Source organism: Solanum lycopersicum, chromosome 3, assembly GCF_036512215.1.
Source record: "Solanum lycopersicum chromosome 3, SLM_r2.1".
Taxonomy (NCBI): Eukaryota; Viridiplantae; Streptophyta; class Magnoliopsida; order Solanales; family Solanaceae; genus Solanum; species Solanum lycopersicum.
This window is the reverse complement of record NC_090802.1, coordinates 7,154,881-7,180,126: the sequence shown is the minus strand read 5'-3', so window position 1 is coordinate 7,180,126 and position 25,246 is coordinate 7,154,881. Positions and strand designations below refer to the sequence as shown.

At 35.3% G+C, this 25,246-nt stretch overlaps 4 protein-coding genes across 8 annotated transcripts; 2 read left to right on the top strand and 2 right to left on the bottom strand.

Moving 5' to 3' along the window:
• The first annotated feature begins 1,704 nt into the window (after positions 1-1,704).
• On the top strand, positions 1,705-8,782 carry LOC101256259 (KH domain-containing protein At4g18375). 5 transcript variants are annotated; one of them, XR_011220209.1, is made up of 10 exons: positions 1,872-2,377; positions 2,982-3,710; positions 4,461-4,934; positions 5,010-5,255; positions 5,411-5,623; positions 6,102-6,157; positions 6,237-6,327; positions 7,048-7,195; positions 7,277-7,768; positions 8,041-8,782. XR_011220209.1 is itself a non-coding variant. In XM_004234519.5 (8 exons), the coding sequence occupies exons 2-8, from the start codon at positions 3,078-3,080 to the stop codon at positions 8,449-8,451; spliced, it is 2,124 nt and encodes a 707-aa protein (XP_004234567.1). In that variant the 5' UTR covers positions 1,705-2,377; positions 2,982-3,077; the 3' UTR covers positions 8,452-8,782. The 5 variants fall into 5 exon arrangements, 2 of the variants coding, with proteins under 2 accessions (XP_004234567.1, XP_069151591.1); XR_740333.4 differs by having other exon boundaries at positions 7,048-7,768; XR_011220210.1 differs by lacking the exon at positions 8,041-8,782 and having other exon boundaries at positions 7,274-7,416.
• Positions 8,783-9,966: 1,184 nt separating this feature from the next.
• On the bottom strand, positions 9,967-12,402 carry LOC101255964 (small ribosomal subunit protein cS23-like). The gene is made up of 2 exons (XM_004234518.5): positions 12,047-12,402; positions 9,967-10,454 (listed from the first exon to the last, which is right to left on the bottom strand). Exons 1-2 carry the CDS (start codon positions 12,293-12,295, stop codon positions 10,173-10,175), a joined length of 531 nt encoding a protein of 176 aa, XP_004234566.1. The 5' UTR covers positions 12,296-12,402; the 3' UTR covers positions 9,967-10,172.
• A 715-nt stretch (positions 12,403-13,117) lies between these two features.
• Positions 13,118-17,911, top strand: LOC101255667 (14-3-3-like protein). The gene is made up of 5 exons (XM_004234517.5): positions 13,118-13,337; positions 15,811-16,305; positions 16,393-16,515; positions 17,194-17,310; positions 17,583-17,911. The coding sequence occupies exons 2-5, from the start codon at positions 15,832-15,834 to the stop codon at positions 17,643-17,645; spliced, it is 777 nt and encodes a 258-aa protein (XP_004234565.1). The 5' UTR covers positions 13,118-13,337; positions 15,811-15,831; the 3' UTR covers positions 17,646-17,911.
• A 292-nt stretch (positions 17,912-18,203) lies between these two features.
• LOC101255370 (uncharacterized) lies at positions 18,204-24,123 on the bottom strand. Its single transcript, XM_004234516.5, has 9 exons — positions 23,700-24,123; positions 22,243-22,289; positions 21,843-21,945; positions 21,513-21,599; positions 20,528-20,611; positions 19,465-19,518; positions 18,749-18,829; positions 18,630-18,675; positions 18,204-18,545 (listed from the first exon to the last, which is right to left on the bottom strand). Exons 1-9 carry the CDS (start codon positions 23,997-23,999, stop codon positions 18,490-18,492), a joined length of 858 nt encoding a protein of 285 aa, XP_004234564.1. The 5' UTR covers positions 24,000-24,123; the 3' UTR covers positions 18,204-18,489.
• Positions 24,124-25,246: the final 1,123 nt, after the last annotated feature.

Here is a 25,246-nt window from a genome sequence, read left to right as displayed (position 1 = left end):
CCACTACGACTACTGGTCTACATTGATTGAATCCTTGGATAAATGTATTCAATGCAACAAATAGATACAAGAACTCATTATTCATATTCTTTTTCATACGTATATGAAACCCCGGGTAAGTGATATCCATCATATACAAATACGCAGGTAACTTTGCATATGATGCAGCTGGTGTACCCCTCAAAGATTTCAATGCTTACTCCCTGGCCCTCCAAGCCAACATATAGTTAACATCAACTCCTAGATCAATCTTAACATCTTTTCTTATATCTGCTGGTGTATATTTATGCTTATGATCTACAAATTTAGGTTTCACAATCCCTCCTATTAAATTGCTAGTTACATGTCTTTGTGAACAAACTCTATCTTTTAAAGGACATGTATGCTTTCGGTTGAATGCTCAAATTCTGAACATTCCAGATTTGTTGATATTAGAGGCCTTCATTAACCATTCACATCCTTTAGAATAACATTCCACAGTGTAACTGCATTATATTTTTAATATAGTATACAAATTTAGTTTACAATATGCAATACAAACATTACAGTTTAAAAGTCACTATTTTGAGAGGCACACTACCTTATAGAATTTGACCGAGTAGTTTTATACTGAAATCTCTCTTTAATCGCATATCTTTCCATGAATGCTTTCAAAATTGATTTGTCCTTGTATACTTGATCAACCTCAACATGCTTATTAGATTCGTCTGAAATCACCTAAGTTGTATCAATCGATACAAATGCAACATTTGTATCATCCGGTTCAACAACAATCATACCATGACAATCATTTTCTGCAACAGTTGCCAACACCCCCATCTCTTTACACTGAGAAATCTGTCTATCACATGAATCCAAAATAGTTATACAAATAGGAAATTTGTTAAAATCAATGTTGGCCTTTTTTAGCATTACGTACACTCTGACACCCATGTCATTGTGTATAACCATTCGTTTATTGCTTTCTTTAACCTTGTACTCAATCTTCAAAGTCTTATTATTCATATCAACACCAATCCGTTTGGCAATAGTAGTATAAAAATCAAGAAACGTTGATTGTTCCTTAAAAACTACTCCCTTTATAGTATAATCAATGTAACTATTTGTATCGTCCCATTTTCCAGAATGCATAACCAAAATAGCTAATGAGCCCATTATCTGTACAATTATGAAAAGAAAATATATATATATTTCAAATCATTCAAAGAGATCATATATAAAATTAATACAACATTATTTATACAATCAAATTATAGAAATTTTATACTGTTATTCTTTTTAATATACAAACACTACATCTACAATAGTATATAATTCTATCAAAAATAAAACACATGATTTATGAATATATACAATTATGAACACTGATTACATATTTTCGCTTACACTGAACTTATTTGTAATATACAAATACTGCGCATAACATATACAATTACATGAACAATATATAATTGTATACAAAATTCCAGCTTAACAAAATCATATTTTAATTTTTTTTTTAAAAAAAATCACATCACACTAACGAACGAACACAAATCACAATTTCTAAATCCAATTTAACATTGTATAGTTATTGCAATAATAAACATGGAATTTCATCGAATAAAAACTTACCTGTATTCGATTGCGAAAATTGCTGAACTTCAGTTTCACAAACAGCAAAAAATAATAATTATATTTTGTTTCACTTGCTGTATAATATTTAGTTTTCTTGAATTTTTTTTTAATTTGAACGTTTATCTTAAAAAAAAGAGACGTTTCCCTAAAATTGTGGCATTATGTAAATTTATTGTTAGCATATTTAACGCTTTAGTTACAAATCACTTTTTAAAATAGAATTGTATAAATAAAAAACAAAATTAAAGATACCTAAAATTTTGAGAAAAAAAAATTTCAGAAAAAAAATTAAGGGAGAAAACCCTTCCCCCCCTCTCTCCACAGCCGCCCAGCCCCTTCCTTGTCCCTCTTTTCCGCCTCCTCTTCTCTTCCCTCTTCCCTCTCCTTCACCTCCCCTCCCTCTATTTTCTCCGTCTCCTTTTTCTCCTCGTTCTGACCAGCAGCAGAGCGTAGCTGGCAGCTGGAATCTCCGGCAACAGCTACAAACAGAGGAAGTGTACATCAAAACTCACAGCGGCAACTATCTTCGGCGAAGACAGCACCACCAACGCAGTTCATTCCCCTTTCCCTTTTTTTTCGAGTTTATGTTTTTTTGCAGGTCAACAGAAGCTCCGAGATCCGATCAAAACAACTCCAGCAGTGACGGACTATAACCACAACTCCGGCCAGATCCAGCAACCTCGATGTTGCTCCGACAAAGCCATTCACATAACCCCAAAACTCAAAATTCCAGCGAGCTCCACTGTTTTCACCTAGTTTGGTAAGAAGTTTCAAATAATTTTACAATTTCTTGTTGCTTTGGTTCACTGCTACTGTTTGGACTTTCTGTTCTTATTGAAGACCTTTGTTAATATTTTTAGTTGTTTGGAAAAATTCCTCTGTCAACTTTATTTATTTTATTGTTTTGTTCCCTATCTTTAGTCCGTGTTGATATGTTTTGGTTAAATTGACATAGTTTTGTCGTGTTAGTGGTGTTTTTCCATAGTGACATTTGTTTCATTTAGCTATAGCTATATATTTTGGTGCATTAATTATTATTTCTGTTCATATATTTTTATTTTTACTTTGTATAGTTATTATTATTGATGATTATGTGTTAGTTTCATTTCTGTTGGTGTGACTTTTGAAACTTAAGCACGCTCATGTTTAGCAGAAATGTCTTCCTGCTTGCATACCGTATCAATACTTATGGATGCGATCATACACTTCTTTGAAGAATGGATGCTATCATACCTTATAAGTTATTTAGCTCGCTTATGTTTGTAGTCGCTGCCCTCTCTGTCTCTTAATCGTACCTTACAAGTTATTTAATGTTTGTAGTTGCTGCCCTCTCTGTCTCTTGTTAAATGTTTTTCCTTTTTCAGGTCATATCCTTGTTGGAGTAAGTGCTGAAGCAAGGAGAAGTTGCCCAAAGGAATAAGAAGGTTCTTTTAGTTGATAATAACTCAATCCATCTAGTCATGGACGAATACAAAAGAAATTCTCTCAAGCAACGCTCGAACCCCCAATTCAAGAGGAAAGGAGGCAGTAAAAATGCAAAGTTGAATTTTTCTAGTCATGAACGGTCATCTGAAAATTCTCAGAGTTCAGATACTACCTATTGTATACTTTGTCAATCCAAAAAAGTTGGTAGCGTAATTGGAAAAGGTGGTAGCATAATCAAAGCCTTGAGAGAGGAAACTCAAGCAAAGATTACAGTTGCTGACAGTGTTCCTGGTTCTGATGATAGAATAGTAATCATCTCCAGTCCCTCTACAAAACTAGCTAGGAGACAGAATAATGACAAAAACAATGATAATCCAGAGACAAAGGAAGAGAATTATTCCATGGAGCCACATTGTGCCGCACAAGATGCTCTGTTAAAAGTTCACAATAGGATTGTTGAGGAAGACTTGCTGGGAGTACAAAATGAGGATAAGAGTGAAGCTGTAATAATCACGCGTCTCCTTGTTCCGAACAATTTGGTTGGATGCCTTTTAGGAAGAAAAGGCGATGTTATTCAGAAATTGCGAAGTGAGACTGGGGCTAGCATTCGTGTCCTTTCTGCTGAGCATTTGCCCGCTTGTGCTATGACCACTGATGAATTGGTCCAAGTAAGTATCATGTTCTTTTCTTTGGATTCATAGATTATTTAGTTTCTTTTGTGTTTCTTATGTGAGTGAGTTTTGATATGAACTTTCATTACTTGGAGAGTGTGATGGTGCAGAGTGTGAAAAGGAAAGAGTATTTTTTACTTTAACTAATTGTTCATCTGTACTGATCTTCGTTCTACATGCAGCAGTTGCATTGATCAGATGGTTTTTGTAAATCTCTTTTTTCTCCCTATGATTGTCTTCAAGCCTCTGCTAGTCCTGATACCTTAGTGCTAGTGTGCAATTCAAGTCCATGAATACTAGACGAGCTGTCTAGTAGCTATTGTTTATCTGACTCGTAATTTCCTCATTGAGTTTTTTATTTTAACTTGAAAAAACAATGTACCTCTTTGACAAGCAGAAATTTTCTGTCTCTGCATTAAATTATGCAAATGGAAGTTATGCTAGAATTTTGTTTGTCTCTCTCTCTCTCCAATCTGTCTGTCTTTTTGGGTAGCCATGCTATTTTTTTATGTGAAACATCTAATAGATAATCAGGTATTTGGGGTTTCAACTCTGTTTAGTCTCTTGGTTTTATGGTGGTAATTGCCTTTGTCCGGATGCAATCATGTTCCAAACTACTATTTCTATTGGGGAATATAGTTCTGTAGTTTTAGTTTTCTTGCTAATTGTCTTGGAAGTTGAATTAATTATCTTTCTTTGGGACATATCATGTCAGAATTTTTTCAATACTGTTTTTTTCCTTCTCAGATCTCAGGCAAACCTGCTTTAGTGAAAAAAGCCTTGTATGAAGTATCAACTCTGTTGCATCAGAATCCTCGAAAAGACAAACCTATCTCGAGTTTTCCTATGGTACATGGTGCTCAAGGTTTTCACCCCCCTGGTCCTCCCATGGAAAATATGATTCCTCCAGGAAAACCAATGTGGTCTCAAAGTAAAACTAATTTAAATGGTATGCCGCCTGCATTAGGGGTGGGAGGCTATAGGAACCAGCTTACTGGATTTGGCCGTGCAGATTTTGATTATGGTCCTCCCCCTAGTGCTGGTGAAGCTCCAGGTGATTTCACCATGAAAATTCTGTGCTCAGCTGCAAAAATTGGTGGTGTTATAGGCAAGGGAGGCTTCAATGTAAAACAACTGCAGCAGGAAACAGGAGCAGGTATACATGTTGAGGATGTCGCACCTGAATCTGATGAAAGAGTTATTCGTGTCTCCTCTTTGGAGGTAATGTTTCTACTTGAGGAATTCATAATATTAACATACTGATAGCATGTCACTAAGCCATAGTTTTCCTTCCAGTCTTTTTGGGATCCCAGATCACGAACTATTGATGCCATTCTCCAACTTCAAAGTAAAACAAGTGAATTTTCTGACAAAGGAATTGTCACTACGAGGCTTCTTTTCCCCTCAAATAAGGTTGGCTGCATTATTGGACAAGGAGGACAGGTTATCAATGAGATGAGAAGGAGAACACAGGCGGATATTCGTGTTCTTTCCAAGGACGAAAAACCCAGATGCGCATCTGCAGATGAAGAGCTTGTGCAGGTGATTTATCTGTAGTATGCAAGTTTGACTTAGGCTTTTCTGGTTCACTTATGTGATATGACCTAGTTTCAATTTTCTAGTGCATGTCGGTATTGTGTTTCCACGATTTTGTGAGAAATTTTAATCTCAAAGTAATTGAAGTTCTGTTTATTCAGATATCTGGAAGCATCGGTGTTGCAAAAGATGCCTTGGTTGAGATTTCTTCAAGGCTCAGAGAAAGATGCCTTAGGGATGCAAATAGTAAAGTGGAGTCTACTCATGTTAGGCCACTTCCTGGATTTGTTCCATCAGAGGATTTTCGAAGTCGAGACCCACAACGTTCAGGTGTGATGGGGGCTGGTAGCTCTAGAAGATATGAACATTTGAAGGTAGGGAAGATTATCTGGCTAATGTTCTTCTACGGGAGCTTATACCTTGACTTTTGTTTTGATAACAGTGGAGCCTGGGGCAATTCATACCTTTATTTCCGATCTTCTATGTTTTGGTTTTATGGGGTAGTGTGACATATTTGTTGTAACCTCTTTAAGGATAATTCACACGAGGAGAGCACCAAGTTCTAGCAACCTTGCACTACCAGTATGACCTGCAGAATGTATCATCTAATTCATTTAATGTTGTGGTGTTATGAGGCACCAATCCTGTATTTAAAATGAATTTACTAGAATTGTACATGAGATATGCCTTGCCATATATTTCTGTGATTGTCTATAGTATTTTCCCCTTGACCATATATTTGGATTTTGAATAAGTGACTTGTCACACTTTCCTGAGTTGTGGAAAACATTTGCTGCCTTGGTCTTTTCAGTTAGTCCAGTTAACTAAAGAAGTGCCACTTTCTCTTTGTAGGGTGCTGTTCGTGAATGTGACCATCCAAGTTATCCAGATCTTCCCATTGCCACTAGGTACTACCAATTCCGGAATATGTTCTTTTTCCACTGTTTTTTCTATTGCACTTCATCTGTAAACCATTGTGAACCCCAGATTCTCAAATACCCGTAGTCCCCCAGAGATGAAGTTTCCAGACCATTCTTATGGTACTGCAAAAGGAACAGGAGGGTACAACATTGATGAGGTAAATTATTCTTTGCCTGGAGCTACTAATAGATGATTTAGTGAGTTCTTTTGTCTGTTCATTCAGTCCATATTACTCCAACCAGGTAGAAGACTTGCATTGTGTTATTTTCCTCTTCTTTTTTTTTTGATAACCTCCTTTTTGGGTGAACTGCTTGATATTGTTACTGCCGACTCCACCTTTTTTTCCACCATATAGGAATCTAAAAATCCTTCCCCTTTTTATGTTATATTGAGGACATGCTAGGGAAAAACTACATGTATTTTCATATTCAAGTTTTGATACTTTGAAATGTTGTTCTTTATATGTGTTCATTTCATATGTAATAAATTTCTTGTAAAGAATCAAATCTTGAGCCTAAACTCAACCCCAAAAGTTAGCTCAAGAAGTGAGGATTGCCCAAGACATAATAGAGAGACCATCCATCCCTTAAAGGGCCGATGTAGGACCGCAGAAGCTAGCTCGATGGCGTGTGGGAATTTAATATGTCCCCTACATTGGAAATAGGAATTGGGATGAGTCCTGCTCAAATACCATGTAAAGAAATGGATTTTGGGTCTTACTCAATCCCAAAAGCTAGCTTAAGAGGTGAGGATTGTACAAGTTATATTAAAGATACCACTATTTCTGTGAAGGGTACAAAGTGAGATGAAATGGAGAACCTAGAAGATAGTTGAAGTTTTATGTCTGAGAATGATTTTTCACATTTTCTTTTTCTAGGTGAAGAGAGAGGAAATGGAGGACCTCAGTAGATTATAAGATCCAGGAAAAGAGAATCCTATCTGAGTGTGACCTCCTTCAAAAAAATCCACTTGGCCAGAAATGAGGAAATAGCTTGGGGATAGAGATCCAGAGTGCTATGGCTCAAGTAAGGGCACAAGAAAACTAAATATTTTCCTACAGTTGCCACAAGACATAAGAGATTCAACTCTATTTGATACTTTAGTAGTGGATGGGACTTTTGTTTCAGATCCAGAAGACATAAAGGGAAATCATCAGTTCTATCAGAATCTTTACAAAGAAACTGAATATTGGAGGCCTGATTATAATCTTTAAGGGGTTGAAGGTATTAACCTGGAGGAAAAAGAATAGTTACTAAGGCAATTTGATGAAGTGTTGAATTGCATCAAACTATGTGCCAGTGATGGACTCTTCACTTATGATGCTGCACCCGTCTCGGATTCTTCAAAAATACAATACTTTTGGCGAATTTGACATGCACCCATTGGGATTTTTTGAAGAGTCCGAGCAACATAGATTATACAACATTGCCATTCTCAAAAAAATAAAAATCCAAAAAATTTAAAATCAAAATTGAAGTTTTGATAATTCAAACAACGCCCTCTCCTAATCACTCCTAAAATCCTGACGAAGGAGTCAATTGTGACTTTTCCCACTTTGCTCCCTTTGCAACTGTAACAGCCAATATCCTGGGTTGAAGGTAGAAACAGCTATGCATTTCTGTTAACTTTTTTTTATGTCAAGGCTCTAATTGATTAAGTATTGAACTATTTTGTTAAAAAGTTTAGCAGCGGCATCAAGACACAAAAATCTAAGGCCAGAAGCTATTATTCCTACTTATATCCCCATAACTGGGGATTTGGTTATAGCATGAGAAATGGATTATTTATTGAGCCGATGTTGCGTTCAGAACTTGACTGTTGATTTCTATTTCATGTAGTTCTTGTTGCTAATCCTTTGTTTGAATCACAGTTTGCTGGAAGTAGTGCAAGATATCAGGATCCTCGTTCTATTGGACCTGGATTCGTTGATGATATTCGGGGCACTTCAGATCGTATGAATGCTGGGCACAATGTTTTTCATGGGTCCTCCGAGAACTTGAATGCTGGGCGGCCTACTTTCCAAGGATACGGTTCTCCTGCTGGACAGAGCAGTAATATTCATCAAGGCGCTTACCACCAGAATTATGCTGCTCAACAAAGTGCTTATCAAAGTTATCCAGCTAAAGGTGGTTACCCTAGTGGTAGTCCTTCCCAATTGCCTTACCAGAACCCTAATCCTCATCAAGCTCCATATCAAAACATCAACTCGCAGCAGCACCAACACCAGCAGGCGCCACCACCATACCAGAATATGGCTGCACAAGGCTCCTACCATTATTGATTCTCAATACTGAGTTACTCAAAGTACCTATGGCGGGTTTTAGTCACTTTTGTACAATAATTTTAATCTCGTGTTTTGCTATAGTTGTTGCTGAAGTGTCAGTCATAGTGATCTAACTTGTCGCATTTGATGGTTAAGAGTATCGTTGAACACAGGTGAAGTAGTTACTGTTTGGCAATATTTTCAGAGACCTCGCCTTAGGTTTTTCCTGCAGCATTCAACTTCCTTGTGGTTTTTAAGGTGTTGCAGTTAACTGCCTAATTTGATTTCTTTGTAATGAGATTGTTTTCAAAAGACAAGAATATTTCCTTTAGTATTAATATTTCCTAAATTGCTCTTTTCTAATGTTAATTCATGGACATTTTGTGTCGTTATCTAGAAAATTAGAAGTTCCTTAAACGAACTTGATTTTCTTTTTTTACAAAATTGTAGTTCTAGAAATTTAATTTGTTGTGCTCCTTTTCTTATGGGGCAGGGGAGAGGGAGTTTCACCGGTCACTAATAAGATGAAAGCTCGTGTAGTTAATTAATTAAACTATTAAGGTTCTCCAACATAATTTACAAGGCTTCGTTGAACAATATCTTTATTAAATATTAGTTGATATTTGGTATCTAATTTTTGTCACCATTGATAGAGACTATTTTTACACCCCTAATAGCTTATAGACTAGTATGCTACGTCTAATATATATACATATATAATACAAAAAGTTTAAGGAGGTTCAACTTGATTTTAACCTTGTAAATGAAATGCAAATTTTCAACTTCGAACTCCCTTTCAAGTTCGGCCCTGATTTAAAGATGGAGTTAAAATTTGAAGTTTATTAATGGTTTAACTTGCTAATGAACGCATAACTCATCTGAGTTAATAAGTTCTCAATTAAATAGTTATATATATATATATATATTTAATTTATTAGAACCCAATAAGAAAAAAAAATTATGATCGAAAACCTATACACTATGAATCTTGATTCTGCCTCGACCATAAAATATGGATTGTGGAAGGACAAAGCTTTGAAAGAGATACATGAAAGGAGATAGACTTACCGAAGATTTATTAAAAATAACTTCTCCACCTCTCACAAATAGAGATAAAATCTGTACATTTCACCTTCTTAGACCTCACTTATGGGATGAATATGTTATTGTCGTTGTTCAACCCCAAGCTATATGGTAAGAAATATAAATCACTAGCCTAATTCAACCCCAAAACTTAACTCATTAAAGGGATAGTCCAAGACCATATAAGGATACCAAATGACCCTATCCCAACCAATGAGGGACACTTTAACAATATATGATGGGGCCAACATCGAAAACGATGAATTGCGATGGGTCTGGATTAGATACCTTTGATGAGAAATGAATCTTGGACCTAGCAAATGGAGAAGGATTAGCCAAGACTATATAAAGAGACCAAATGAGCGTACTATCCCCACGACGTGCGATACTCAACATAGATAAATTCCTACCATCAGTACAATTTAATTTTGTTTCTGTTAGATGTTAATATTCATGAAGAACCAAGGCTAACATTTTAAGATATATAGTTTACAATATGATCCAAAAACTAAAGGAAACAAGAGGAAAATCTAAACAAACAAATTGAATAAGTTTTGACTGACCTTTCAAGTGAAAAAAGTTACAACATAACAGGCATGATTGCTAAAGATAAATGATGAACAGTGGCAGCATGACAAATCTTGTTCTATGAAGGCTTAGGCTAAATCACCACCACTCTGTTGCCACAAATTGATGATATCCGTGGCCTGATTAAGAAGAATAATTGCCTGTTTCTGGGATATCCATGGTTTACTCTCGAGCATGACTTTAAGTTCCTCCCAAGCATCTTTTCTAGGCCAAAAATAGTAGGGGCTCAACGGAATCGTGCCATGACCAGGAATTACCTGGTCTAGTGAAATTCCGATGTTCTTCTCCATCCAAATAAACTTCAACACTAGCCTAGGTTTCTCCAGTGGCTTGACCAACACACCGAGCTTCTGTACATCCAGCAGATTGTAAGAGCCAAACACCATAATGAAAATGGTGCAAATATTATGAAATTCTTAAAAAACTAAATAAAATGAGAATCAAACACCAAAATAAAGATATTGCAGACATAACTATGTAAATCAAAGCAGTTCGTCTCTAACCATTGAACTTATAAATGTCTTGAGACATTCACGCAGCATAGTATTAAAGTACACAGATGCATTGGTACGAAGAACCAGCCATCAATTTGGTCCAAGAAAGAAACAGAGCCGAGGAGACGTGTTGCATACATAACAAAATAAATAAAAACAATTTTTTTTAACAGGTTAAACAACTAAATGAGACATTCACCCAACATCGTATTAAAACGACAGATGCACTGGTTTGAACCGTCATCCATCAACTTGGTTCAAGAAAAAAGAATCGGAAAAGAAAACTAATCAAACCCGTGGAGATCTGTTGCAGCCTTTCAGACATAATAAAAATAAAGATAAAAGACCAATTTTGCTTTTTAAATTTTTGAAATAGGACAATTATGTCCTCCATTTCGTTTTATGAAACAAAAATGCCATCGCTGTTAGCCAAGTGGCTCAAAATTTCCCTACTCACTAACGGTTGTCCCACTCAGATGGAAAAGGGACAAAGTTATCCTCCAGTCCTTAAACAAAGTCAATATCACCCACAAAATTTTGGAACCAATGAGGCATCTGGTCATGTTTAACATTTTATATATCATCCCTAACGAAAACAAATTTATTTGCTTGGTCATTAATGAATATTGATTAGGTATTAAGAACTTGTTCTTGATAGCAAATCTTCACAAATTAATGCTATCTTTTACGAGAAAGACCTTTTTCCTGTCAACTGAAAAAAGATACTAATAACGTTCCCATAGTATAAAGTTAACTCGAATATCTACTTTACGCTAGTACGGAGAGATTGAATGTTATGATATAACTGAATACAAACTTACACTTTGATCAACTTAAAAGATGATAGCATAGTAAGAATGTGATTTATCAAGCCAGCTAATGGCAAAGGTATTTTTGTGCCAAAAACCGAAACGGACAACAAAGTAATCTTATTTCAAATAGTTCAAGAGAAAAATTGGCCCTTTTCCTATAAATAAATCTGCCCCATTATTCCTAAGCTTACAACTTTTCTTTTTTAAAATTAGTATTCCAATTTCCAGGCGATCCCCAAATCGGAAGAAACTACATATTATTCTTCATAGTGCCTCTGGTGGATTATTACATGGTCTTCCATTGTAATCTTTTTCATTCTAGTTCTATTGACAATTAAGACACACCCTTGGATGCAAAATCTTTTAACATTAAGAGGATGGTTCACTTCCCACAATTCAACAAAAAACTAAAGGATTATAACGGGCAGCGCGATGCACTAAGCTCCCTCTGGACCATGTACTGTCCACAGCCTGGTGCACTAAGCTCGCCCCCGAAAACAAGGGCCAGTTGTGCAGGTGTTGGTTGGTTAACAAACAGAAACCAAACAATGGATAGGAAATAATCGCAGCATTACTGATACTTATACACACTCTACCAAACAACACCTAAGAGGGAAGTCAGAGAGTGAAAATTACCTCTTTTTGAAGAGAATCTGAGGAAATAGAATCACGGGTCGATGTTTCTTCAGCAAAACTCAAGGCAGCCGCAGCTGAAGTAGCAAAACCCCCAAGATTTCTTCTGGGTACGATTGCTGAGACATTAGAACGTCGAGAAAAAGACTGCCCCTTTGTAAAGAAGACAAATTTGGGTGAAAAAAATTGGTTTTGAGAAGAAAACGCAGGAACCCAATTCACAGTAAGCTGTGTAGCCATTGATAACATCATTTTCAACAGCTAAGGGGAAACTCAGAGCTTCTCTGTCATTGTGTTGTGTTCTTCATCAAAGTCTAGATAAGAAAAAAAGATCCGACACAATATAACCCGACCCGGATTTTTTGGGGTTGGGTAAATCTATTTAAATGATAGCCTAATATCACGGATTTCGACTTTAAAAGTGACGGATCATGATACTAAACTTTATAAACTATCGAATATCCACCAAAAATTAACTTAGCAAACTTTAGTGTTGGGACTATACTTTAGGTTATTGTTTAATTATTTGGACTAATTTCAGGCTAATTTAGGCCGATATAATTGCAACAATAGCCTAAAATTTCTGAATTATATGTTATTTGTGGATTGGAGTACAATTTTTGGATAATTTTAGATAGGATATATTTCTAACAATGAGATTATATTGTAACAACAATGCTTACTCAAATGATTATTCTATGTCTGGACATTTTATTCAAAGAAAAAAATAAACTTGGTTCTCTATCCTTAAGATGATTGTGATACAATGGATGGTAAAAGGTTTAACGAAACCAGAAATTATAGTGATTCAGCGGCTAAGAAGGGACCTAGAATATTTACGACTCCACTTTTAAATACCCTTCACTCCCTTTAAAATGAAGTCTTTCTTTTTTGATAAAGTGATCAAAACTCGTAAAATAAATCAATATATCATAATATTATAATGTATATCAATATCATCTATGAATCGCAATAACATAAAATATGTTAGAATAATTAACTCGAATCGAATAAAGAGGAAAAAAAAGAAAAGAGGAGGCCAAATACAAAATGGTCAAAAAGTGTAGTTTTGGAGTAAACTAACCCAAAAGAAAACCGTGAAAGCCAGCGCGACTCTAACAAGCAGCCACACCAAACAGTCCTTTAAAACGGGTCAACCCGTGAAACACGTAAATCTTCAATAACCCTTTCTTTTTTGGCTTTAAATTCACTTCAATTTTTTTCATTTTTCCTTCTCATTCAATATCCTTCTAATTGGAGTTTCTTCTTCTTCGTTAGAGACATCAATCACCAGGTAAGTTGTCCAATTCAGTTTTCATGTTATTGATTGGTTCAGATTTAGAGATATACCATTAGATTCTGTTGCTGGTCTCTCTACTTCATAGAGACAATACACTTGTAGATAAAATGTTCAATAATCCTTTGAAGTCTTCCACTTTGTTTGAATAATTGTTATGTATTGTCACATAATGTATCGTATTCAATGGCAGAGCCACCTTATAGTTAGGTTCATCCCAACCTCGTTCGGCGGAAAATTATATTATTTATACATGGTTAAAATAGTTTTTAGTTACATATAGTAGATGTCAAACCCTCTTCGACCTCTTCTGCTAATTAGTATTTTGAATCCACTTACTGAAAATTCTGGCTCTGCTGTATTGTATTTTGTTGTATTCTTAATGAATTTAATATTTGGATAGATTGTGTTGTTCTTGTTCGTTACATGATTTTGTACATCCATGATTTGAATAATAAAGCTACAAGGAGAATAGGTAAGGTTAGAGCTATTGTGAAAAAGTAGATAAAAAATGAACTATGATTATTAAATGATAAATGAAGACAAAATGAGAAGAAAATGTTAAGGTAACGACGCAATCATACCAAATAGGTTGTTATATAAAATGAGGTTTTTCATCGTTATCTAACAATGGATTTAAACAATATGATACAATAGAATTTAAGTAAAAATCAAAACAAACATCATATATAAGCTAAAAATATAATACAATGGATAACAATCATCCAAACAAGGTGTTCGTTTCCCCTCGTACACCCCAACAACAACATGTATAGGGGAATGTAGCTAAGTTGGTTGGTTATATGAACTTTTACTTCGCTGGTGAGTTTGGTTATAATCAATCCCTTCCCTCATTTTCCCCTTTCCTTGCATCCAATGTTAAAAAACAAAACAAATGAATAAAGAAAACAATACATATATTAAACCAAATGCCCCCTCTTAATTTATGTGGCACCTTTCAGTTTTTGAGATTCAGAACAAGTCTATCTTTGACTATAAAATTTTCATATATCTTTTAATTATTTTGAGTTGTCAATTATTGTGACTGGGGACTTTACTGTACTTTTTTCGTAATTTACAAATATATAAATTTCATTTCAAAAAAATAGAAGATTCCATGCACAAATTTCTGTTTCAACTTGAACTATTTGACTCTTTAAAAATGGAGAATGCCACATAAATTGGGACAGAGGGAGTAAAATATGTCCATGACCAAATGTTTTCTAGTGTAGTCTTACCAGTGGAGTCCAACTACGGTGATATATATGTGCGTACTTTACATCTAACTTGGCTAGCATTTGATCATAGCTTTTATATTAGATTGTGAAAAATTATCCTCAAATTTGTTTGGCCATAGATTTTGGATCAGATTTAGAAAATATGTCTTTGATAATAGTTCACCAATAATTAGTCCACATCAATTTTTGGGAGAAATTGCACTGTCACTCACAAACATCAAAAAAATATTCCAAGTAATTGTATATCCAAACTCCAAACACAATTTCAAAAACTCAAATTTTCAAGTTTCAACTTCAAAATCTGCAGTCAAACATAGTGGGGTAGAAAGAGAGATTGTTTTTGAGGAATTGGACCCTGCGCTCCTTAGCTATATGGACACCATTAGGTCATCTGAAAAACTATTTACAACTAATAACCTAGTAGAACATATGGAAAATAACTTCTACCACTATTAGATTGCAGTGATAATTTTATTCGTAGGGTATCAGTGAATATAAGTCGAATCCATTTGTTAGCGGTTTGGATGTCTGGTGATTGTTCACTGCAATTCATATGTTATGAGTTCAAACAAAAATTAAGATCTCTTAACTTTTGACTACTTGATTGTTTTAAGTTGGCTTTCTTTAAGCTAGTTTTGTTAATATTGTTGCTTTGTTTCCGTTTTAGCTCTAGTATTGCTCCATCCATCAAAGAAAAATGACAATGTTTATAGTAAGAGGGGAAACGTGTATAATATTTGTATATCGTGCTATCATATGCTTTAGGAATGAGATTTACAATCTAATATTCAAATTAACTTTGAATTGTTTATAATTTCTGAAACTCTATTAATTAAGACAAAACTATTTGATTTTTGAATAGTTATAATGAGATTTTATTTAAATACTGCTTAGATGGAATTAAGTTCTCTCAAGTCGACTATGAAGGGTGAATTTGACTCGTCAATAACGTAACACAACCTTTATCTCAAGTTTTCACTTACAACTTCTACTTTGTTTTCATGTCCAAACACAACTTCAACTTCCAAGTATTGTTTTCAACTTCTATAACCAATTTTCCTCAAATCTCATCCAAATCATGTCCAAATGCCTTCAAAGTGTCCCAAAAATACTCAAGGAATAAGTATGGAGGATGTTCATTACTTAGTTCCAAACATGAGTCAAGCTATGCGTGGAATCAATATTTTCTAGTATCTGTCAATTTTACTTACCTAGATATTTTGTTGAACCAGGTAACTTTATAGACAACAAAAATGGCCGATTCACGTGAAGAAAATGTGTACATGGCCAAGCTGGCTGAACAGGCTGAGAGGTATGAGGAAATGGTTGAGTTTATGGAGAAGGTTGCAAAGGTAGATGTTGAAGAGCTGACTGTGGAAGAAAGGAATCTTCTTTCTGTGGCTTACAAGAATGTCATTGGTGCAAGAAGGGCTTCGTGGAGGATAATATCTTCAATTGAGCAGAAAGAGGAGAGCCGTGGAAATGAAGACCATGTTAGCAGCATTAAAGAATATAGAGCCAAAATTGAGGCTGAGCTCAGCAAGATATGTGATGGGATTTTGAGCCTTCTCGAATCCCATTTAGTACCATCAGCCTCAACAGCCGAGTCCAAAGTGTTTTACTTGAAGATGAAAGGTGATTACCATAGGTACTTGGCTGAGTTTAAGACAGGGGCAGAGAGGAAAGAAGCTGCAGAGAACACTTTATTAGCCTACAAGTCTGCTCAGGTAGGTGATTCATGGTTACCAGTTCACTATATCAGCAGGTTAATGTATATAACAATGATTTGAGTTGTTTTGTCTCTTGTGGTATAGGATATTGCATTGGCTGAACTGGCTCCTACTCACCCAATCAGGCTGGGACTTGCCCTTAACTTTTCGGTGTTCTATTATGAAATTCTTAACTCACCTGATCGTGCTTGTAACCTTGCAAAACAGGTAAGCTTCTCAGCTTATGTTGACTTATTTAACTTAAAATTGTTATCTTACACACGATTGGTCGATCATGCATAGACTACAAAAGAGTTAGATGTCCTTACTAATTTCAAATTGAATGTGAAACTTCAAAGGAATTAACTTTAGCTTTGTAATTGGGATTGAGGCGCAATTATTGTGATAAACTAACTTTAGCCTTAATGCATTACAAGGACAATGAAGTTTGATATTCAATCATTAATTGGTTATATGTCCACCTTTTACTTTATTGTAAGAAGTCATGAATCGCACGAGTTTTTATGACTGAAGGTTGGAGCGAAGTGTTTTTTGCATTCTAGGACAAAAACTTTTAATTGGTTATTTTGATTGAACTGAAAGGAGGAATTCATATCTTTTGCATTATTTTTCCCCGTTGTCTTGGGGCTTTAGCGACCTGGTGTTATAGTAATAGTACTTCTCCATGCACAAAGTTTAATGAGGCATGTTAGGATTTTGTCCCTTTCTATGTTTTAAAATACTGGTCTGGCTGTCTGTACTTTTTAGGTGTAGTTTTCTCCCATTCTTACTGTCCGTCCTGTCTGCGAGTGGTATGTAGTTTTGGAGCCTGCAAAACTCTATAATAAAAAGAAAAGAAAAAAGCAAGAAAATGCAAACTCAATAAACAGTGATTATTCGTATCAGGCCTTTGATGATGCCATCGCAGAGCTGGATACACTGGGTGAGGAATCTTACAAGGACAGTACATTGATTATGCAGCTTCTCCGAGACAATCTCACACTTTGGACTTCTGATACCACGGTAAGACTCTCTCTCTCTCTCTCTCTCTCTCTCTCTCTTGTGAAATGCATATCCATCCAAACAGCAGCTTTCGTTAGTGTATACTTACCTTCTCCTGGTCATGGACACGAGGAAAAGATTTGTCAGGAAGGCCATGACCTTTGTGTGCAACCTAGGATATGGACTAGGGTGATATGTGAAATACTAGCATGTCAAATAATATGTGCCGTATTGCTTTGATCATTGCCAATCTGATCATTCAATGGTTTTTCTGTTGTAAATGATGATTCCAGGATGATGCCGGGGATGAGATCAGGGAAGCTTCAAAACAAGAGTCGGGTGATGGACAGCAGTGACAACTTAGTAGCCTAGTCTTGTACTCCTTATTTTGTGATTTTCGACTACTCTTCGTATTTACTGCTGAAGTTGTTTGATATTAGAACAGGTTTTAGTCTGATAAAAGAAACATGTTTAGTACAATTTGTTGTGATGCTATTTCCATCGCCATTTAATAATTAGAGTTGGAATACAGCTATTTCTTGTATACTGATGTGTTGGCTTGTGTCGATGAGCTTTGTATTTTTGAATAATTCAGAGTATTTAACAAATCAATTATCTTTTAGCCTCCTTTTATCATACCCAGATATCTTTGTCTAGCCATGGGGTTTCTAGTGTGTATATCTTGTGTATGTGAGTTTGATTTATCTCATCTTTGAATGAAGGTTCACTAACAATTGTGCGCAAACTGACCTTGACACCATTGTTTTAAGAATGTCCACGATATCATATCAATGAACATGTTGCAATCTTAGTGTAGTAACATTTGATTTTCAAACTTTGGCTGAATCACAGATGGCATCACAAACCATGCAGGCCAACTAAATTGCCCCAAATGAAATTGGCAACTTGTAGCATTTACAAACTTTAATCAATTCTTGAATATTAGGCAAACTGTTGCAATCAATTTCTGCATATTACTACTATATCATATCAACCACATCTTCATAAATTACAATTGTACAGGTAAATAACATCAGGTCTCATACAAGTTACTACCATGTGGGATTATAATTTCCATCATTCTATATCATTTTCCTATGGATTCAACAATGTACAGTGCAGACTGAAAAAATTATCATTATATTAAGTGGCACAGTGGACCTTCTCTATATACCCAGAGTAACAAGATTTTTTCACAATCTACAATGTTGTGTTGGAAATTAGCCGTACTTCATACAGATCATTCTCTCCCTTTACTGCAAGCACAACGCTACGAAGATTAGTCCAAACAAGTCTGATTTCAAAGTCACATTAAAGGTCAATGGAATTTGAGAACTAACCAATTTCAGATGATATTCCAGGTCCAAAGAAAGACGTAAATTTTGCCTATCAAGAGTGAAGTGGATTAGAATATTAGTTGTGAAACTATATGGATGTGTTTACAGTATCGTTGTTTTACCTGTCTTTTTTCGAAATCTGATAACTGCAGAGCTTTTGCCTCAAATACCAGCACTAGACAGTATTTACCATCCTCAGTCACCTGAAACATAGAAATTACCAAATGAAATCAGCAGCTGAAATAAAAATCAGAAGAGGAGGAAAAAAAGGTTGACAAATGACGATACTCAATAAGCATAAGGCGATTTGCAAACAACACAATTATTGAAGTTCTGGTTATGTGATGTCGATGTCCTTTCAGGACAGTGATGAAAATCCACGAATTTCTTAGTGAAGGCAGAATAAGAACAGTGACGTGTGGATTAGGTGTACATGAGGAGTTTGAAGGCTGCCATTGACAAAAACGCAGTATAAACATGGAAAAAGGTAAAGGAGTGCACGGAGTATCTAACTGTGGACCGGTTGGTCCTTGGGGATTTCTCGGTTATAATAAGGTCCAACTGAATACAACTGTCAACATCCAAATAGTGGAATTGTAGGATCCACAGAGATTTCAGATATAGTTTAGGTGGGAGGATAATTTATTTATATCTAGAAATTATAAAGTCTAACTTGGGACTTTAGAAATACCGCCAGTATTTTTGAAGGATCCAACATGGGGACGGCAACATTTTTGGAGGGTCCGAGTAACATAGGATAAAAGAACTACTCAGCATATTATTTCATAAGAGGAAGCAAATCATTGATTAGAAACATAATCAAGTTCAAGGAGCATACTTCTTCTCGAATATTTTGTAAGATTGGAGCACTTCTACGTGGTATTCCTCCACCCTGCAACGAAAAGAGCGAAGAAAAGGAGTACTCAGAAAATTTTATCAACAGATAGACTTGATGTTTAAGACCGACAGTCAACATATTGAATATTTTGAACACATGTTACAAGTTTTAGATAGACAGATGTTGTTCTCGTTGCCAAAGCTATTTTGTGTCTATTCCACTACAAAGGTACATCACTGTCAGAATTGGGGCATAAAATCTGGCAATATGTGCGGCTGATATGAAGCTACTAGATGGAAGACAAAACTCATTGAACCAAAAGAATGGAAAAGAAGAGGATCGTGCGACAAAGTTTGAGGATGAACTTTTCATGAATTTACTCATTTTATAGGGTTTTGAGTCGATGGTTAACCCATCCGAACAACATTCCTGAAAATTGATCACAACCTAGTGTCATCTTTTCTCTACGTTTTATTAATAATGAACTTGCACGAGTCTGTATTTGCCTGCTAACAATTTAAGCTTAAAATTGCGAAACGGCTTCTTAAAGACCCAAATCAATCACTTCCACCATATGGTAAGAAGTTGCTAAAGAGAATCTTTCGGAAGGAGAAAGCATGTTGCTGCATACAAAGCTTCTGGATTTAGCAGATTCTTATAAATGAAAAATATATAAAGAACAGGGTACCCGTTCTAGCTAAACTAAAAAATAGCCACAAGAAAGTTCGCTGCTCAACCTATGATGAAAATTGCTTAGTTATGTAACAAGCTATTAGAATGCAAAACACATTTATTTTAACATTTACCATGGTGCGTGCATAATTTTACCTATAGGCTAAGCCCATGAGAATGACGAGTTTTGCGGTGGAGATACAATGTCAACTTAAATACTTCTTTTTTCTAGGAGTTTTCCATTGAGTTATGAAGCTCACCTCATTCAAAAACTCAAAGTAATTAAAATGTGGGACATGTCATGTTTATTTGTTATATGTTCACCAGAAAATTCATCAGTGTTTGCTTCTTATTAAGATCAGCTTCTAAACACAACGATAAGGGAAATTACCAGTCCAAATTGGAAAATACGCTTCAATGCCTCATCCAAATGCTGCTCATCCCCATAACGGTATCTTATCACATCGCTCCTAACCTTATAGAATAAAAATCCTATTACTAGTTAGTCAGTAACTGAAGAATGTATCTATCCTGAATATGAAATAACTAAAATGAAATCTGGGAGTACAATCATAAGGAAGTATTAGTAGCAAATCATCAATAGTAGGAAACAATTGTGTTTAGACTTCATTTTATCTTAGTAGAAGAATCGCATCAGGAATTGTAGAAGTTTGACTTAACCTAGCGAGAAGCTACTCACTGCATATTAAAATGAATGTCTAAGTCTCTGATTCATAGTCATCAAGATAAGAATAGCACATATATACTCCCCATATCCCAATTTATGTGGCACACTTTCCTTTTTAGTTCGTCCCACAGAAACAACTTAATTCAAGATTTTTCCTTTTACCCTTAATGAAATGATTTATAGCCACACAAATGGTCAAGGAGTGTTTTTGACCACAAACTACAAAAGTTTTCCTTTCTTTATTAAACTTTTGTGTCAAGTCAAACAACGTCACATAAATTGGAATGGTTAGTCCAGGGAACATAAAGGATCACTGTTACTTTGGTCTTTTGGTAACGGGAAAGAGGCAAAAAATTGTATTCGCCTATTAGGAGGAGTAAAGGTGGAGAAGAAATATTTTTTATTAACAGCAGTAAGGTGGACTTCAAGAAATCATGGTGTAACCTAAGGTTCGATAAAAATAGTATTTTACAGGATGTTAAAAACTATTTTTGGGCTGCTGGAAAAGCTAAGGGGGATGTTTAACTTCAGAAGGGACTATTATCTTTGACTTCTGCCTATCACAAACTTTTGGCTGAATAACCATGCTAAAATACACCCCTTCCCAAAAAAGTTGGAGCTTCTTGGTATGCATTGGCGTGCTTTGGGAAAGGTCAAGGTGACAGGAGGGTTTTCAGAAGAACATTACCTGCTTAAGGACTGGAGTGGCACATTTTTCCCTTAGTAGTTCAGCATCTGCATATGTCAGGCATGGCACAGGTTTGAGCTCTGCATACTGAAAAGTAAAAGAGAGTAAGTTATCCAATGAAACTGATCTCCCCACCAGGATCATCAAGGTGGCGGATTAAAGGTGTGACCACATGTTCATGCATGACAGCAGAAATATTTGCTTCAGTGAATTAAACAACACTAGACAGAACATACTTCAAAGCATGGATCCAATAATTCATTACTGAGATCCTACGTCTTATTAACTTAATACAAGCAAGTTGGTCAAGAAGAGGAGAGCTAAGATCACCTTAAGAGCCATGCCAATTATTGCAAGTGGGAAACCATATGTCAACATAATTGCAGACCACTCGGAACCTGGAAGAATGTTAAAATATGCCCCAAAACCATACCTGTCGAGTGTAATGAACAATAGTAGTCAAAGTAGACTTAAGGTCAAATTAAATGTGTCAAAAATGAGAAAACAAGAAAGGAAATGTGACCTCCAATAATCTCTTTTCTTTGCTATGAAAATAAAAGGGGAGAGAAAAGAAAAGAAGTGTGGGACTCAGAAGAATCAAAAGGACAGGAGAAATATGAAAGCCTATATATGAATGAACAAAATTAAAGCCCTTCATTGAAGTATTTCTTTGTCAATTTAGACAACAGAAAGTCAATAATATAAAGTATGATGAATTAATTATACTCACGAGAGAAGTGAAACACCAAGACCAAGTCCAATAACTCCAAAAGAAACCTGCACATGCGAGTGAGTTCAGAGAACAAGTGATAATTCCTTCATGACCAGTAGATTTGAGAACATTGATGGCCTATAAAGCTGTTCATTTTCATCAAAATTGAATTTCTTACTAGACCAAGAAAATTCCAGTATTATAGGACCCAAATAAATTGATATAGGATAAAATTGCAATCTTTCTTGATGATGTAAAAGCAAAGAAAAGTCCAAGTCAGATGGGTTTTAACACTAAGCACACAACGTAGTTGTGCATTATAGTAAGGAAAAACACATGATGAAAAGAAGAAAATAGTCCACATTAGAGCAAGGAAAAACTCCATAATTAGTGCAGTAAAAAAACCCATAAACATTACAAAAATGATGTAACGTAAAGGAACTGAAACGACTACAGTGTAAAAATATATTATCAGTCAAGCTCAAAAATCATCTTTTCCGATAACCATGGTGTGCGGTATGGCTACAGGACTGTCCGCAAGGCTATCATCTTCTGATTGCCATGGTGTCCGGTATGCCAACAGGACTGTCCGCATTGGCCACAACACAGAAAGATATCATTTAGTGTTTTATTTATGGTGGAATTAGAACTTGAAACCTCATGGTGCTCAACCCACTTTATTGACCACTAGGCTACACCCTTAGGTGCAGTTCAAAGATTATCTTATTTGACTGCAGAAGTAAAGTTTTACTTTTCTCACTCGAAATCCAGTCACTAGTTCTTTTCCACTAAATCTCTGACTACCTCTTCTCTTACTCACTGACATATTCCTCTATAATGTTTTCTTTGTCCTTATTATACTCCCTCCATTTCATGTTATACGACATGTACTACTGCATTGAGTTTCAGATTTTAAAATATTACTACCAAACTAGTTACTATTAGTTTGATAGAGAAAACATTGACAGAATTTAAAATTTGAATACTGAATCATTGAAAGTTGAATAAAACATCATTAGTTGGAACAGTATCAAACATTTTGAAAAAGGAGTATTATTGTGCCAAATATAAAATCATTCAAGAAAGAACCTCATAAATACAACAACTATGTCTCGGTTCCAAATAAGTTAGGGCATCTAACCTCAATGGTCATAACTTCCCGTACAGAGCTCAAATTGACGAACAGTTAGCAGCATTACAAACTAGACTCAAAAGGGCTTTCATTTGATAAGTAAGTCCATAGAACTTAAACTCATAACAACCACTGGTCTTAAATTTTTCTCTTAGAAATTGAACTTACGCCTAGCGGACATAAGTTCATTAAGAATGCCGGGCATAACTTGTGGATATTATGATGCGAAAATATAAACTTATATATCCAACAACAGAAAAAAAAAAAAAAGCTATTTGGGCGAATATGCAAATGACCCCATAATCCTTCTCCAAATGAGTCAACTAAATCAAAAGATAAGTACCTTAGCAAGTGAAAACTCTTCATCGGGAACAATAGCGTTGCCGGATGAAGTTATAGCAGAGGTAGGCTGAGACGAATCAGCAGCTTTAGTAACAACCTTAAGTCGAAGACGATACTGGGTTTTCGCCAAAATTGAATCTTGATTACTGAAAGTGGTCAATTTGTGCACAAGTGGTGGCAATGTAAGAGGTAATGAAGGTCGAATTTGGGCATGAATTTGAGTGTTATTGAAGACAGCGAAACTCTGAGAACAGAAAAGGGTTCCTCCAGCTCCTCGCATGGCTGCTACTGTTTTCACCATTTTCGGTAGGATTTGGAATTGGAGGAGAACAAGAGGCTGTAGTGCAGAGATACAGGGAAGAGGAAAAGCAAAGCGCCAAATGTTTTGAGAAAATTTGGATGATGATGTTGTGGCATTATATCTACTTCAAGTTTTTTTTTTCTTTTTCAATTAATATATTTTTAGAATCTCAAATTTAAGTTTTGAAAAAATAGAGTTTTGTTTTGAGAAAAGACATAAAGAGACCATCGAAGTTGTCCCATATTTGCATAAAGACATCTAAACTTTTAAAGTGTCCTATAACACCACTAAACAACTATATATCGTTGTAATTTGACCATTTTTACTCATTCCATCATCTATGTAATGCGCGTGTTGCTCACTCTCTAGGTAACCCGACCCGACCTTTTTTTTAAAAGAAAATTCATGAACTCCTTTTCATTTCATTTCTCAACTTTTTCCTAAAAAATCAAACGAAATACAAAGTGTTGTTGTTGACAATCTCGTTGTTGATCGTTGTTGATGTGTATTTGTGAAGATTCTTGGAGATTGAAGGTCTAACATGTTAGGGTTCTAAAATCTTCACTTTTTTCGATTATTCTGATTTTATGGATTATTATAGTGTAGAAGTGTTAGAATCGACCTCCTACAGTTGCCATTGTTACAAATACGATTCAACATTGCATTTGACATTTTCAATCAAAAACTAACCACAAAATTGAGAAGAAATTCAACCATAAAAAAACTTCAAATTAACGTTTATACTGAAAATTAAAAGAGAAAAGACGAATTCCTACCTTATTTTCTTGAGGAAGATGATGAAGTCGTCAAAAAGAGAGAATCAATATTGTTCTTGCCATGGAAATCAAAATTTTAGGGCTACCAAAGGCTATTTTTGAGTTTAAATTGGGGAAGATACAAAAATTGATTAAACAATTAATATTAAAGAAAAAAAAATGACATGTGGCTGTTTTAAACTGGTAAATAAAAAGGAAAAATGACCCATGACGCGCCTAACGTGCGTGTAAACAACCCAGATGAGTTAATGGGTAAAAATGGCTAATTTACAACGATATATAGTTGTTTAGTGGGATGATGGGATACTTCAAAAGTTTAGGTGTCTTTATGCAAATATGGGACAACTTCGATGGTCTTTTCATGTCTTTTCTCTTTTGTTTTATTTCGATTTTGATTGTTATGATATTAAAATTTAACTACCTTACTTTTGAGTGTCTTGACACTATTCAAATTTTAGCTTTATGTACATG

Coding starts and splice junctions, on each gene's coding strand:
- LOC101256259 (XM_004234519.5), top strand. CDS start 3,078: ATGGACGAATACAAAAGAAATTCTCTCAAGCAACGCTCGAACCCCCAA. Junction 5,624..6,101: donor GAAGATATGAACATTTGAAG/GTAGGGAAGATT, acceptor TTCTCTTTGTAG/GGTGCTGTTCGTGAATGTGA. Junction 6,158..6,236: donor GATCTTCCCATTGCCACTAG/GTACTACCAATT, acceptor TGTGAACCCCAG/ATTCTCAAATACCCGTAGTC.
- LOC101255964 (XM_004234518.5), bottom strand. CDS start 12,295: ATGATGTTATCAATGGCTACACAGCTTACTGTGAATTGGGTTCCTGCG. Junction 10,455..12,046: donor CAGATTCTCTTCAAAAAGAG/GTAATTTTCACT, acceptor CTGGATGTACAG/AAGCTCGGTGTGTTGGTCAA.
- LOC101255667 (XM_004234517.5), top strand. CDS start 15,832: ATGGCCGATTCACGTGAAGAAAATGTGTACATGGCCAAGCTGGCTGAA. Junction 16,306..16,392: donor TAGCCTACAAGTCTGCTCAG/GTAGGTGATTCA, acceptor CTTGTGGTATAG/GATATTGCATTGGCTGAACT. Junction 17,311..17,582: donor TTTGGACTTCTGATACCACG/GTAAGACTCTCT, acceptor TGATGATTCCAG/GATGATGCCGGGGATGAGAT.
- LOC101255370 (XM_004234516.5), bottom strand. CDS start 23,999: ATGGTGAAAACAGTAGCAGCCATGCGAGGAGCTGGAGGAACCCTTTTC. Junction 21,600..21,842: donor TAATTGGCATGGCTCTTAAG/GTGATCTTAGCT, acceptor TTTACTTTTCAG/TATGCAGAGCTCAAACCTGT. Junction 20,612..21,512: donor CCACTCCAGTCCTTAAGCAG/GTAATGTTCTTC, acceptor TTATTCTATAAG/GTTAGGAGCGATGTGATAAG.